General features: G+C 45.1%; 1 protein-coding gene and 1 long non-coding RNA gene across 4 annotated transcripts in view; one reads left to right on the forward strand and one right to left on the reverse strand.

Moving 5' to 3' along the window:
- Window positions 1-8,413: 8,413 nt before the first annotated feature.
- On the reverse strand, window positions 8,414-12,602 carry LOC138156875 (uncharacterized). Its single transcript, XR_011167239.1, has 2 exons — window positions 12,330-12,602; window positions 8,414-8,939 (listed from the first exon to the last, which is right to left on the reverse strand). It is a non-coding gene; the product is annotated as an uncharacterized lncRNA (long non-coding RNA).
- JAG2 (jagged canonical Notch ligand 2) overlaps window positions 11,196-14,346 on the forward strand; it is a 153,504-nt gene continuing 150,353 nt past the window's right edge. For 2 of the 3 annotated variants that reach the window (XM_069082350.1, XM_069082351.1), the window contains exons 1-2: window positions 11,198-11,743; window positions 12,613-12,963. In XM_069082350.1, coding sequence (XP_068938451.1) covers window positions 11,675-11,743; window positions 12,613-12,963 — 420 coding nt within the window. In that variant the 5' untranslated portion in view covers window positions 11,198-11,674. Of the gene's footprint in view, window positions 11,744-12,612; window positions 12,964-14,346 lie in introns of all 3 variants that reach the window. The other variant, XM_069082352.1, reaches the window with a different exon arrangement.

A 14,346-nucleotide genomic window follows, 5' to 3' on the forward strand; every position in this document is an offset into this window, starting at 1 on the left:
TACCCAAAACTGAACTCGTTATCTTTCACCTAACCTTTCTCCTCTTCCAAACTTGCTATTACTTCCTATTGGTGTTGAGGGCATTGGTCTCTCTGCCTAAAATGTCTCCTCACTCTAATATGTGCTCCATTCAGCTGCCATTCATCTTCCTAAAGTGTAGGTCTATTTCACTACTCTATTCCATAAACTCCTGTGGTTCCCTATTACCTCCAAAATCAAATAGAAAGTGCTTTGTTGGGCATTTAAAGCCCTTCACAACCTGGCCCCTTTCTGCATTTCCTGTCTCCTTAAGCTTTATTCCCCTCTACATACTGTACAATACCGTTTCACTTGCTTCTTTGCTGTTCGTCTCATGACCCACTTTATCTTCCTATTCCCTTTTTAGTGTCTGTTCCTTATGTCTGGAATGCTCTCCCTCCTTACATCCATTTCCTGGCTTCCCTGACCTCCTTCAAGGCTCAGCCAAATCCTACTTTCCACAAGAGGCCTTATCCAGGCTCCTCCTCTTCCCAATATTATTGCCTTTTCTCTGAGACTACCTTCCATTTATAGTATGAATTTTGTTTGTATATAGTTGTTTGCATGCTATAATTCCCAGGAGAATGTGAATTCCCTGAGGGCAGGTAAAGTGTTTTTGCCTTTTTTGTATCCCCAGTGCTTAGCAGATTGCCTAGGATATAGCCACTTAGTGAATATTTGCTGACTGACTTGACCAAGTACTTGAAAGACTACTCACAAACTCCATCAAACTCCAAATGGTGCCAGAAGGTTCAAAAAAGATTGCCAAATCTCTTGACCATAGTTTCCTGTTCTTATCATTCTTATACCCATGAGTGAGACTGTTGAGATCCTTAGCAATGATAGCAAAGGAGTTTTTTTGCTAATTTTTTATACTAGCCAACAAGTCCTAGAAACATTTTTAGTAGAGCTCAAAGCAGCAATTTTGCTACTTGCTTTCAGCAAACAGAAAGAAAGGGGGTTAAAAAAAATCTTATAATTCACAATGTGAAAATAATATGTAACAGGAGTGTTCTGCTGGCCTGAGCTATCCCATCCACACCATCCACCATTGAGGCAAGTATGATCTAAGGGTAAATGTTGTCTGGTTTAGTGATAAAGTACTTAAGCTTTGGGATGATATAGCGATCTCACATGAGCTTGTGCTCTGGAGTGGCAAGGTCTATCCCAGGCAGCACACATTGGAATGGACCCATGCTCCAACTCCTAGCTAAAAGATATTCATGGGTTCATCCTTTACTCCTTGTGATTGGAGTCGAGGCTGTGTCAGAAGATTTTTGTGATTGTCTGGTCATTTCAGTTATATCTAACTCTTCATGACTCCATTTGGGGTTTTCTTGGCAAAAATACTAAAGCAGTTTGTCATTTCCTTCTCCAGTTCATTTTACAGATGAAAAACTAAGGCAAACAGCATTAAGTGACTTGCCCAGGCTCATACAGATGCTAAGCGTCTGAGGCTGGATTTGAATTCAGGTCCTCCTGACTCTAGGGCTGGCACTGTGTCAATTCGCTGCCCAGAAGATTAGCAAGTGAATAAGAGCTGCCCATTTATTAGTATTTAAAAGGAGAGTAGAAAATCTCTGCCTCTCTTTATTCCCTTCTTTTGAGAACACTGGAACTCTGCCAGCTCTCCCTTAGATTTCTAGTGATTGAGGGGAAGGGATCTTTCTTTCTCTTCCCCCTTCTTTAGCAGCTGCTAAACACTTGTGTATGCTTGCCAGAGACTGAATCTCAAATTTCTAGCTGACTCTTCTGCTTTATGTTTATGCATAGGTGATTGAACAGAAATTTAAAGAGATGGATATTCCAGCTTTGGTGGCTACTTTATGATCTTGAGTGATCTAGAGTACCTAAGATGTCCAGAAGCTGGTATCTCAGTGGGAGGTACACCCTACCTCTTGACACCATACCTCTCTCTGAGGAAATCACCACCATTAGCATAATGATCCATGAATGCCTGACTGGTCAGAAAATATGGCCCAGGTAGAACAGAATAACATGAATGTGAAATCTGGGTGTCTTTTTTTTCCCTTGCTACTGTGTGTCTTTTGTGGGTTATTATTTCATGTTTTAAGTATTTGTCACTGTGTGCTTATGTATCTTTTTTGTTTTTAGTATATCTTCTGTAGTAAAGGAAATAAATAGCTATAATAAAATTGATACCTACTATTTTGTACCTCGAGAAACTTTTTAGTGATAAGCCTTTAGGGAAAGACCTTAGACATGAGCCAAAACTAAGCTTTGGTAAAGGAAGTTTTCTTGTAATAACTCTAAATAGGGACATTATATGCTGAGAGAGAGAGAGAGAGAAGATTTTCTCTCTTTGGGGTGAGGTTCCCTCAAGACTAAACTCAATCCATGTGAGTATAGAGCAGGAGCCCTTTGGGCCTCAGGTCTTACAAGCAAGATAAATTTTATTTGATGTAAGGGGAAGATGGTTACTATAATAGTTTACATGGTGCAAAGAAAAGTCATCATCCTGTAGTTTCTTATTTTAACTAATTATATTTGCTAACTAGGGGCTAAACTCTGTTGTTTTTGAATTTTGGTGCCTCCAGCTCCATCCTAGTTTCCATTTTATCTTTAATTAGCTAGCAAAAATTATTCAGACATAGACAATTGATAGTGTTTATATCTTTGGGGGATCCATAATTACTTCCTGCTGAGAAACTCACTGGCTGGCATAATCCATTTGCAGAACTGGCACCTTCAGGTCAGGTCAGTCTCCAACTTCATACCAACACCTTTAAATAATTCTCTAGTCCATCTTCTATTTGAACAGGAATATCCAGCCTTTAAATGAAATGGGGAAATTACTACTTTCTTTTTTTTTGCCTTTTGGAGGGCAATTGGGGTTGTGACTTGCCCAAGGTCACACGGTTAGTTTCTGTATTGTGTCTGAGACCAGATTTGAACTCAGGTCCTCCTGACTCCAGGGTCAGTACTCTATTCACTGCTCTACCTAGCTGCCCCCGAAATAACTACTTTTTAGGATAGCCAGTTCTACTCTTGGAAAGTTTCAATTATTAGGAAATTTTTCCTTATGTCAAAGTTAAATTCTTTGAGATTTCTTAATCATGGGAGGGCCATGGTTAGGCTTACACTTTCATAAGTTTATTTTGCTATGTGCTTGAAGGCTGGATAGAAGAAGGTAGAGAGCAGAAGTAGAGAGACCAATTTGAAGGTTATTGTAATAGCCAGGTGAATGGTGATTCAGGCCTGTACTAGGGTGGTGGCTGTGTGAGTGGAACAAAGGGGAAAGAATGGGAAGACATAGACATAGAATCTATAACACTTGACAATTCAATATGGGGAGTGAGTGAGAAGAAAGAGACAACGATTCTAAGGTTTTCAACTTCTGTAATTACAGATGTTTGGAGATGGAGCACATTGAGGGAGGAGATAGAGTTGGGTTTTTTGAAATGTCAGTTTTGAGATACCTGCATAATGTCCATGTGGAGGATATGGAGAAGATTCAGCAGGCAGTTGGAGATGTGAGACTCCAGTTCTGCTGCAGCTCAGGAGGGAGGTCAGGGTTTGACATTCCAAAGTTAGATGCTCTAAAGTCTTGTAATGGGAATGGAAATTTGGAAGATCTTCCCTGCCCCTAGGCTAAAGTGCACCTGGAGCCTGGGGTGGGAGGCTTGTTTTTCAGTAGACACTTTTTGATTGGCCAGTGGGTCCAAGAGGTTGTTACATTCTCTGAGCCAGGAGAAGGCTATATAAGCCCTGATGTGAGGCTTTGTTTTGGGGGCTCACTTTGAGAAGTGTTCTGTGATTTGATATGGATTCTGGGAAGCCGTTGTCCAGAGCCCCCTGGCTTTGAAAAACCCAGATGTTGGAACCCAGATGTTGATTTGGTATGGATGTAATGGTTGGACAATTTGGAAAGCTGTCTACTTGATCTGTTTCTGTCTTGATATTTCTGCCTGCATACTTTGAAGTTCGGGGTGCTGACCTTTTTCCCCTGAACGAGGTAAACAAAATATGTTTGACTGATTAAAGTAAGCTTGTTAACCCATTTTGAGTTGCTTTCCTTTATCAAAGCAGATCCAAGAACCTGTGGTGGCAGCAAACCCTGAGGACACTTGGGGTGCTTGCTGCTACAAAATGGCGTCATGAACAGGATCTGCAGAGTAAAAGGAAAGTATGGGGGCTGGGATAATCGTTTGTTTCCCAGTTGTGGTAGCTGTGACTCTGTGGAGCCATGGACCAGGAGAAAAGAATGGCCTGTATGTGGACTTCGCTGAGCTGAGAGCAGGAATGGTAAGCTGCCTGCATCGGGACCTGGGCAGAAGACAGGAGTGGCTGCCGCCTGCGGGAGGAGAAGGAGCTCAGGAGTTCGGAATTCAGCCACAGGAAAAGATAAGAACTGAGCAGCAAAGCAGGGGCACTGAGTGTGTTTCCTGGCTGCATCCCACAGTTTGGGACCCAGGGGGAGGATGGACTTGTGACTATGGTGGGTGGGATGAAGTGCCTGGGATCCCCAGGGACCCCACCTTGTTGGTTTTGTTGCCCATCCCCCTCTCTGTACTTGGAAGCAGGGGCTGGAGCTGTGTGAGGGAAATGACAGCGCCCCCCCCCCAAGAACTTTATTTGAACTCTTGTTTTGAACTGAAGTGATGATGCTATGTACTTTGTGTTTGTTTAAGGCCCAGTGGCCACTTTGGTAACTTTAGTTCTGTACCTTGAAAATGTGACCTAAGAGATGTTTAGTGCTAATTCAAAAGTAAATTGTCTATGCTATGGGCATGAAAGATCTTGGGGCCAAATGTAATGAGAATGCAAATTTGGAAGATCTTCCCTGCCCCTAGGCTAAAGTGCACCTGAAGCCTGGGGTGGGAGGCTTGTTTTTCAGTAGATACGTTTTGATTGGCCAGTGGGTCCAAGAGGTTGTTACATTCTCTGAGCCAGGAGAAGGCTATATAAGCCCTGATGTGAGGCTTTGTTTTAGGGGCTCACTTTGAGAAGTGTTCTGTGATTTGATATGGATTCTGGGAAGCTGTTGTCCAGAGCCCCCCGGCTTTGAAAACCCAGATGTTGGAACCCAGATGTTGATTTGGTATGGATGTAATGGTTGGACAATTTGGAAAGCTGTGTACTTGATCTGTTTCTGTCATACTTCTACCTGTATACTTTGAAGTTTGGGGTGCTGACCTTTTTCCCCTGAACGAGGTAAACAAAATATGTTTGACTGATTAAAGCAAGCTTGTTAACCCATTTTGAGTTGCTTTCCTTTATCAAAGCAGATCCAAGAACCTGTAGTGGCAGCAAACCCTGAGGACACTTGGGGTGCTTACTGCTACAAATCTCCACTACAGAGATAAGGAAATTGAGCTCCAGAGATTGGAAAGTGACTCTAGGGTAACATAAGAGTTCATGAAAAAACTAGGGTTCAAATCCAAAGGTTCCTGACCTCTTTCTACCATGCTGTCTAGCCTTAGTTATTGTTGACCCCCTCTCTCAGCACTGGATCAGTAGCTGGATCTAATTACTAAGGAACATCAATCTAGAGGTTGGTTCTTCATCCTAAAGGAAAAGAGCTGAAGTCAAAGACATGATTATCCTAAGCCCTAGACTTGAAACTACAGCATCTTCTTTGAAGTGTTGCTCTCTCTTTTTCTCAAATCCAACCAGTCCAAAATTCCTCTTGGCTAAGAAACACCATGGTATAATAGACAATTGGATCTGAAGTTAGAGAAGTAGCTCTGCTAGTGAACCACTGAATCCCCTTTCAGGCCATAGGCTTCCCCTCTGTAAAATGAGGGTTGGACAAGATGGTTTGTTTCATTCATCCTCTCCATCTCCACAGCCCAGACCCTACATCAAAATTTCATTACTTCTCACACCTGAACTGTTTTAGCAAGCTCCTAATTATCTTACCTATTACTGGTATCTCCCTTTTCCAATTAATTTTTCACACAACTGCAAAAGTTGTCTTCCTAATGTGCAAATTTCCTCAAAAACATTTATTGCAGAGATTCTAAATTGAGGTCCATGAACTTGTTTTAAAACAATTTTGATATTTGTTTTTCAACATAATTAGTTTCATTTCTAATTCTTTGTATTTTATTTCATATATTTAAAAAAACATTATTCTGAGAAAGGGTGCAGACTACTAAAAAGATCCATGACTAGTAGCTGTGTGACTTTGGGCAAGTCATGTAACTCCAATTGCCCACCGAAAAAGAAAAAAAAAAGATCCATGCCACAAAAAGGTTAAGAACTCCTGCTCTAGTGACTCTCCATTCAATTCAATTTTTTTAAAACCACATTTATTAAGCATCTACTGCATTTAGAGCCTGTGCTGGGTACTTAAAGGGAAGGTAAAAGTTGATAAATGGAGCCCCTGAACTTATGAAACTCATAGTTTGTTAGGTGAATATGACACAAACACAAACTCCTACAGTACATGATAATTAACTTCAGCAAAGTTATCTACATTCCTTAGTCTAGCATTGAAGGACCTCCACAATATGGCCCCTCTTGACTTCTCTATTCTTCTCTTTCACATGCCAACATCCCCAACCAGGCGAGTTTCTTAACTATCTTTAGAATCTAACTTGTGGTTTTTAGCTACACTTGCACATTTCTCCCTTCACCAGGAGTCCCTTCCCTCTACTCTGTTTCATCCCTTCCCAACTGTTCTACCATAGTGTAAGTTTACTGTTTGAGTTGAGAAGGGGACAACATTAGAATTTGTAGTGAGTGTGGAGTTTTAGCTGAACCCTTTGAAACACAACTGCCTGGGGACAAGTGTAGCTAAGAGAAGCCTCAGCTTTGGCTCAATCAAGTCTGCTAATATCCCCACCCCTCGAGCCCTGCTTTTGACCAGAGAGGTACCTTGCCAGTTTTGAAGACTACAGAGGATGTTGGGTCTCAGCATCCTAGTAACTACATCTTGGCTCCATCTTCCCATTGGTGTCCTAAACAGTATCTCTAGATTAGCTGGTAGCAATGTCTGCATCACTGTGAGCCTAGGAGAGAATGCGTTTAAGGCTCTACAAGGAGTTCCTCATTGATACCACATCATGTCTAAGGGAAAAGGTCTTTTTGAGTAGCCCCGGAATGGAAGAGAAGGATTTTCTTCTACTTGATGTGTTCTATGATCTTGAGCTTAGTGTGTACTGAAGAGAAAGTGTCATGGACTTGGAAGGATGCTTTATACCAACTATTCCTACACCAGTTTAGTAAATACCCCTTCCTTAAACAAACACAAACATACACACACAAGGCAGGCTGGCTAAATGATGCTCCACTGGTAGGGGATTAAGGGGTATCAAACATCTAAACCCTAGAAGGCTGAAGGGAAAGTATGCCAGCCTAGTTCTGAGAATCTGGCTTATTAGTGGGAATGTCATTATATCCTCAGAGCCTACATAGGCTGTATTGGTTCAAATATTGACTAGCTGTGTGTCCCTTTACCTCCCTGAGTATCAGTTTTCTTATTTGTCACATAGGAATATTATGTTTACTACCTACCACAAAGTGTAACATAGCCATCTAACCTTAAACACTGCCAAGACAGACCAAGTTGAATCTTGGGGACAAGATGGACCAAGCTGAATCCTGGAGGTCTTTATCTAATAATAACCTTGATGGCTATCCCCCCAATCATGGAGGATTACCCCCTAGTAACAAAAATACAGCTTGTGTCTCTCAAAGGACCTTTAAGAACACTTCCAACACTTAAGACTAACAGAGACTTTATCCCTATCAACTTCTCCATCAAACACAAAATCTTCTGTTTTGTGCTCAAAGATCTTCCTAACCTAGTGCCATCCCTTATCCCTGTCCAGTCTTCATAACTCCATGATTCAATAACACTGGCCTCCTTGCGGTACCCCAAACAAGGTACTCCATCTCCTAGCATTAGGTATTTTCTTTTTTTGGAGGGGGGAAGGCAAGGCAATTGGGGTTAAGTGATTTGCCCAAGGTCACACAACTAGTTAAGTATCAAGGGTCTGAGGCTGGATTTGAACTCAGGTCCTCCTCACTCCAGCATCCGTGCTCTATTCATTTCACCACCTGGCTGCCCTAGCATTAGGCATTTTCAATGGTTGTACCTCCATCCTTGGAATGTTCTCCCTGTTCATCTGTCTCCAGGCTTCCCTAGTTTCTTCAAGTCTCAGATAAAGTCCTATCTTTCCCAAGAAGCCTTTTTCAGTTCTCAATTCTGGCATCTTCCTTCTGTTGATTATTTCCTATATATCCTGTAGATAGCCTGTTTGTATGTATTTGTTTGCATAATATATCTCTTTTTATATTGTGAGCTCCTCAAGGGTAGGGACTGGTTAGGGTTTTTATTGTTGCTGTTTTGTTTTTGTTTTTTCCTTTCTTTGTATCCCTAGCACTTAGCACAATGCCTGGCAGATAGTAGGCAGCTAATAAATACTTATTGACTGACTAAGAACATGTTTATTTAAGACTTCAAGGAACAGAGAAAGATTCATATTTGAGCAAAAGACAAAGCATTTTGGGAAAATCTCTCCTTGAACAGTTTCCATCCCCAGACTTTCAGGTCATAGTCCAAGCCAACTTGAAGCACCAATTAATAAAGTCTTTGCACAAATAAAATCATTTGTCTTTGAGGCTGGTTGAAGCCTTCTTAACTGGTCTCAGCCTTGAGTAGATTTGTGTAACTAGTGTACAGCATGAGTTTCCTCTGTGATGTCTCAGCATAGTAGCAGAATTTAGGTACACCTTCTTTGCTCTATCCTGTTCTAAGTCTTAGTTCCACACTTCTTTGGTATGGCTCTGGGAATCTCTACTTAGTTCACATCTTTCATGTTGAGTGCTTTCTGTACATGTTGCATAATATAGGATGTGGGTTGTGAGATGTGGTACGAAGGCTGTGGTCCATGGATGATCAGAATCCATGAAGCCTTGTACAGATGAGGGACTCTAAGCCATCTCTATTCCTAGAAAAGTCAGAAGAATCACAGTTTTAGAGTTAGAAGAAATCTTAGAGATTATCCAGTATATTCATTTCATAATAAGTTGAGGGTGATCATTTAAGGTTTGTTGTTTTTTTCCCCAGTGTCACAGAACTAGTAAGTTAGCAATACAAGCATACTGTCCATAACGAGAGAGATATCAGTCCTGCTATCTTTTGCCCTAGCCAGACCACATCTGGAACTCAAATTTGATGCTCAAAACTCAGTTCAAGTGCTAACTCCTATGTGAGGTCATCCCTGATCCTTCCAGCTTGTCTCCCATTCTTTCTTTGACTTTGCATGTTTCATATTTTTCTAGTGAACATAAAGCTCCTTAAGGAAGAAACTCTTTCTTTTGTATCCCTAGTATCTGAAGCATAACAGGTGCTTAATAAATATTTATGGATGAATTAAGGGTATTTGGGCTGTTCTGTTCTGTGAAGTCAAGGAAGACAACCATGGTCTTCACTAAATTGCTGCTTGGGGTCCATCTGAAGCCAGGATTTTGGACTGGGATAGCTGCGAGGAGTGGTGTGTGTGCGCCAATTGTTTTTTGGATGGGGAAGGCAAGATAAGTGGGGTTAAGTGATTTGTCCAAGGTTACACAGTGTGTCAAGTATCTGAGGCCTGATTTGAACTCAGGCCCTCCTGACTCCAGGGCAGGTGCTCCATTCACTGAGCCACCTAGCTGCCCTGCCAATTCTTTCTAAAATAAAAATCCCTGTGAGGAATCCTGACTGAGGAGAACATTTCTTTACCCAAAGAAAGGGGGTCAAGAGAATTGAACAAATAGTTTTCTTTGTCTGGACAGTCCTCCTGACCTCAGAGGGCCAGCTACTGCCCCTAGCACATCTTACACTATCAACTGATCATTTCTAATGTTGAGGAAATAAAATTAAATATGACAAATCTATATTAAGTACACGAGGCAGCATGGCATAGTAAACAGAAAAGCTAGCCTCAGAGCCAGGAAAACCTGGACTCAAGGCTGTGTGACCCAGAACAAGTAAATTATTTAACCTTTTATGGCTCTAGGCAACTCTCTATGACTACTGGTAAAGGGGCTTTCCCCAAGAGTTCCTTACCTCAATGGAATCACAGGTCTAGTCTCTATCCTCTCTGGCAAAGCTTAGTTAAGACCTTAATAATCCTTAATGGAGCACACAGTCTAGTGGGGTGGGGTATATAACCAACATTACATTATGGGTAATAGTACATTATATGATAAATGTAGCCCTTGAGACAGGCAAGCACAAGTGGTGATGCTTATTGATGATGGTGGAGGTAATGGTGGAGATGATTTTGAAATTATGATTATAGTGATAGTGATAATGGAGGATGCTAGTGATGCTGGGGGTATTAATGGTGATGAAACTGGTGGATTAACGATGCTGAGGCTGGGAATGATGATGATGGTGGTGGTGGTGATGGTAGTAGTAGTGATTGGGAAGATGATTACCAAATCAAGGATGGAAAGAATGGTTAGACTACTTGATCTAAATCTGTGATAGTGATGACCAAGAACTCAAAAGGCATTAAATTTTTGTGTGGGATTTCTAGAACAAAAGCTCTATTTTACATATATGTAGAATCTTCCTTAATTTCCATTCTCTAGTGCTTTAAGGTTTGCGAAGTACTTTAAAAATATTATCTCCTTTTATCCTCACAATAGTTAGGTACTATTATCATACCCATTTTACAAATGAGGGAAGTGAGGTGGCCAGGGGTTAAATGACTTGCCAAGGATCACACAACCAGTAAGGTCGGGTTTGAAATCAGGTATTCTTGTACAACATTGTACATCTAAGTACAACATTGTTCATTCACTACGATTTCAAGGGACATTTCAAAGACTGTGGGAGAAGGTGGATGCACTATAAAGTTCTGTTCTAATCCTAGACCTGGGCTTGTCTCACTCCAACCACCTTTGCCATCTCTCCCCCAAGACCCCTTCAACCAAGGCTCCAACAACCCACAGCCTGAAGACAGTTCATGCTGGGCTGGGCTCGGCCTTAGAGCTGTGCAGTTGAGAAGACAGATCCGAGCAGCTCCTGGAACCTCGGCCACCTCATCCGAGTCTGCAGATCGGCTGTATCCCTTTGCAGCTCTTTAAAGGGAAGCCTGGAGCCCCCCAGCACAGCCCCTAGCTCACTCCCGCCCGCCCACCCACCTGCTGCTCAAGCTGGAGGCCCCACCCTCTCATGAATATGCAGGTATCAGGCCGCTGCGTGGAATGGGTGAGCGAGCTGTCAGTCTGGGCTCCCGAACTTGTAGGGTGTCAGTGAAGGGGGAGTAAGGGCGCACAGGGAGAGGCTGGAAGCTATCTGCTGCAGCTAAGCAGCCAGTGTGCACCGGGAGCTAGAGCCTGAGCCGGGAACCAGAACAGCGACGGCGGCTAATGCTCCGTGCTGCGCTCGGGGAGGCGTCGGGCAGCGACCCGCACAGACCAGCACAGCGGCTTATAACGCCTAGAGCCCTGCCCACCGCCTGCTCGCTGCTGGGGAGCAGGAGCTGCAGTACAGAAGCAGAGGTTGCATGGCCCTGAGCTCCGCGCTTGCCCCTGATTGAAAGTGCGGCTCAGGTTCGGCGGGCGGCTCCTCTTCAGGCGCCCGCAGCGGCTGCGGCTGCAGTAGCAGCAGCAATAGCAACAGCCCCAGCAACAGCAGAGAAGGCGGGCGCCCAGAGCGGCATCGAAGGAGGAGGCTAAGGTGGCGGCTGCAATGCTGGAGCAAAGCCGGCGGATGGCGGCAACTCGCCTGGGGCTGCTTTTCCTCACCATTTGGGTTCAGGTGAGGGGCCCCGCGGACTTCTTGGGAGAAGGATCCCCGCAGCCCCCTGCATTGCAGTGCAGTGGGATGGGAGGGGGCAGGGGCGACTACCACCCCAGGGAACTGAGGCGTCTTCTCCCCTGCAGCCTTAAGCTTTTCCTGGCCCTTTACAGGGAGGGGCCCGAGAAAAGGGGGGGGGGCAATGGGACGCGAAGTTAGGGGTCCCAGTGGAGGGGGCGCCTTTTGCACTTTGCCTTTCTCCAGCCCCTGGGCAGGGGTGTGGGCAGCCAGGACTGGCCGGGCTTCTGCCTGTCGTTTTTTTCCCAGTGACTTTAAAAACAAAAACAGAACCACCCTTGCTGTTTGTTTGCTAAGTCCAGGAGCATTCGGGGCAGCCCGCCTGACGCCGCTATGGGGTACCAGGGGATGGCGGCCGCAGCTCTGCCGGGGCTTAGGGGCAACCTCACATTTCGGTATTGCGGACGTGAAGTCTAGGCTGAGTCCCTGGCTTGTTTGCTCCGGGGCCGGTTGCGCGCGCCTGTACCCTCCCCAAATCAGGGCGCTGGTTTGCGGAGTCCGGGGGGACCGAGCCCGAACTGCGCGTTACCTCCTCCCGCAGTGGTGGCCGTGGCTTCTTCGGGAGGCTGCAGTCCCTCCCCCGCTGCGAGCCTGCTCTCCCCACTCCCGGCTTCTTTCACTCTACTCCCCCGCCCTAACGCCCCTCTCCTCGAAGGCCACCTGCAAAGGCCCCACGCGGTGCAAGCTCCCCAGATGCCGCAAGGGCTGGGGCTGGGGCTGGGTGCTGCCCCTAGCGAACCTCGGACGCCCTCTGGCCCCAGCCTCCACCGTTTGGTCTCCCCTCTCCTCCCCTCTTTGTGTCTTATTTTTAGGCGGCGCAGCCCATGGGATATTTCGAGCTGCAGCTGAGCTCGGTGAAGAACGTGAACGGGGAGCTCCAGAACGGCGACTGCTGCGACAGCAACCGGACTGCACGGCCCACCGGATCGGGCTGGACCTGCGGCCGAGATGAGTGTGACACCTACGTTCGTGTCTGCCTCAAGGAATACCAGACCAAAGTAACCCCGACGGGGCCCTGCAGCTACGGCCACGGAACCACGCCCGTGCTCGGTGGGAATACTTTTTCCTTGGGCGGTGGTAGCAGCAGCGGCAGGAGCGGCCATCAGGGCAGGGGCAGCAGAGACAAGGGCCGGGTGGTTATCCCCTTCCAGTATGCGTGGCCGGTAAGTGTTCTCTCTCCCTCTCCCGGGGTGGGAGAGAGGAGCGAGCTCAGGCTCCGTCTCCCTGCCCTCTTGGGCTGCAGCAAGGCCAGTACCTATGGGAGGGGAGAGAACACTTGCATCTGGGTGGGGGCGCTGTGCTCTGCAATAGGGAGGGCTGTTCCCCGGGAAATAAGCACCAAAGCAGCCCCTTCCCTTGAACAGTTAGGGATGGCAGTGGCTTCTAGGTGGGGCTGCGCTCAAGCGTGTGTGCTTGCCCGAAGTGGGGGGTGGGAGTGAGGGCTTGCATGTATGTGCATGTTTGAGTGTGTGTATGGGGAGGGGAGGGGGTGTAGGCATATCCCTGGCACCTGGGCTTCTTTAGAGATGGTATAGAAGGGTGGTGGTAGTATAAATCAATCCCACTTGGCCCCCAGAGCTGACTTAGGAATCTATGCCAGGGCAGGAGGACCAATTGCTTTATAATGGTTGATGTTGGTTTTATGGCATGGTAGTAGAAACTGCTTTCCAGGCCGTGGCTAATACACTGCATTCTTGGATGGTCTCTTACTTATAATTCTTGAAGCCAAGGCCTACCACAGAATATATATTCGATAAACTTTACAACTTTGTTGTATAACGAAGTGGCTTCAGGAAGAATGGGGTGGTACATTTGGGGGAACCTCAAGAGGGGAGCAGAGATTGTGGTTCTGTTGTTTTTAGGCCCTGATAGAAAAGAGAGTAGAGAAATTCTATGGTTTTAGTCTAGACTAGAAAAATTATATTCTTACAAGCCTACCCTGGCCTATTGTGTATCCAGATCAGGTTTAGTATTTTTTTTTATGGAGGAAGGATAAGTGGGCCCACCTGGTCTGAGATTGAAGGAGCTTTTAATTTCCCTAAAGCTTCTCTCTCCTTGCATTCCTAGTGCCTAAGAGATCACAGTTAAGTCTAATTAGCTTCATCCTTGTCCTTGAGAGTAGGGGGCAGTCCTCATCCCAAGAGGCATCTGCAGTGTAGTGGAAAATACACTAGATTTAGAGTCAAAGGACCTGGCCAGGTTCAAATCTAGGCTGTCTGCTTAAACCTGTGTGACTTTGGGCACTAAGTCCCTTTTACTCTTTGGACCTAATTTTCCTATCTCTAAAATTAATGGGATTGAGCTAGATGTTTAAGATTCTCTTTCTCCAAATCTATGAAAGGAGTTTGCATGTATTCTAGGGTGGAGTCTGTATCCATAAGGGGGCAGAACTGTGTGTGATGGGAATTTTTTTTTCTGTTCCTGTTTGTATGTTCTGGGCTGGACACTTTTAATCATGGAAGTCTAGGGATGAGTTGTTGCTGCTCTAGTGAACAACAGAAACTTGGATGGAGGAAATGGCTGTTAACTGATCTAGGGGGAAACAC

Source organism: Petaurus breviceps, unplaced genomic scaffold (assembly GCF_028583685.1).
Source record: "Petaurus breviceps papuanus isolate PSGF00001 unplaced genomic scaffold, PetGlider_PUasm1.0 164, whole genome shotgun sequence".
In the NCBI taxonomy this organism is placed as follows: domain Eukaryota; kingdom Metazoa; phylum Chordata; class Mammalia; order Diprotodontia; family Petauridae; genus Petaurus; species Petaurus breviceps.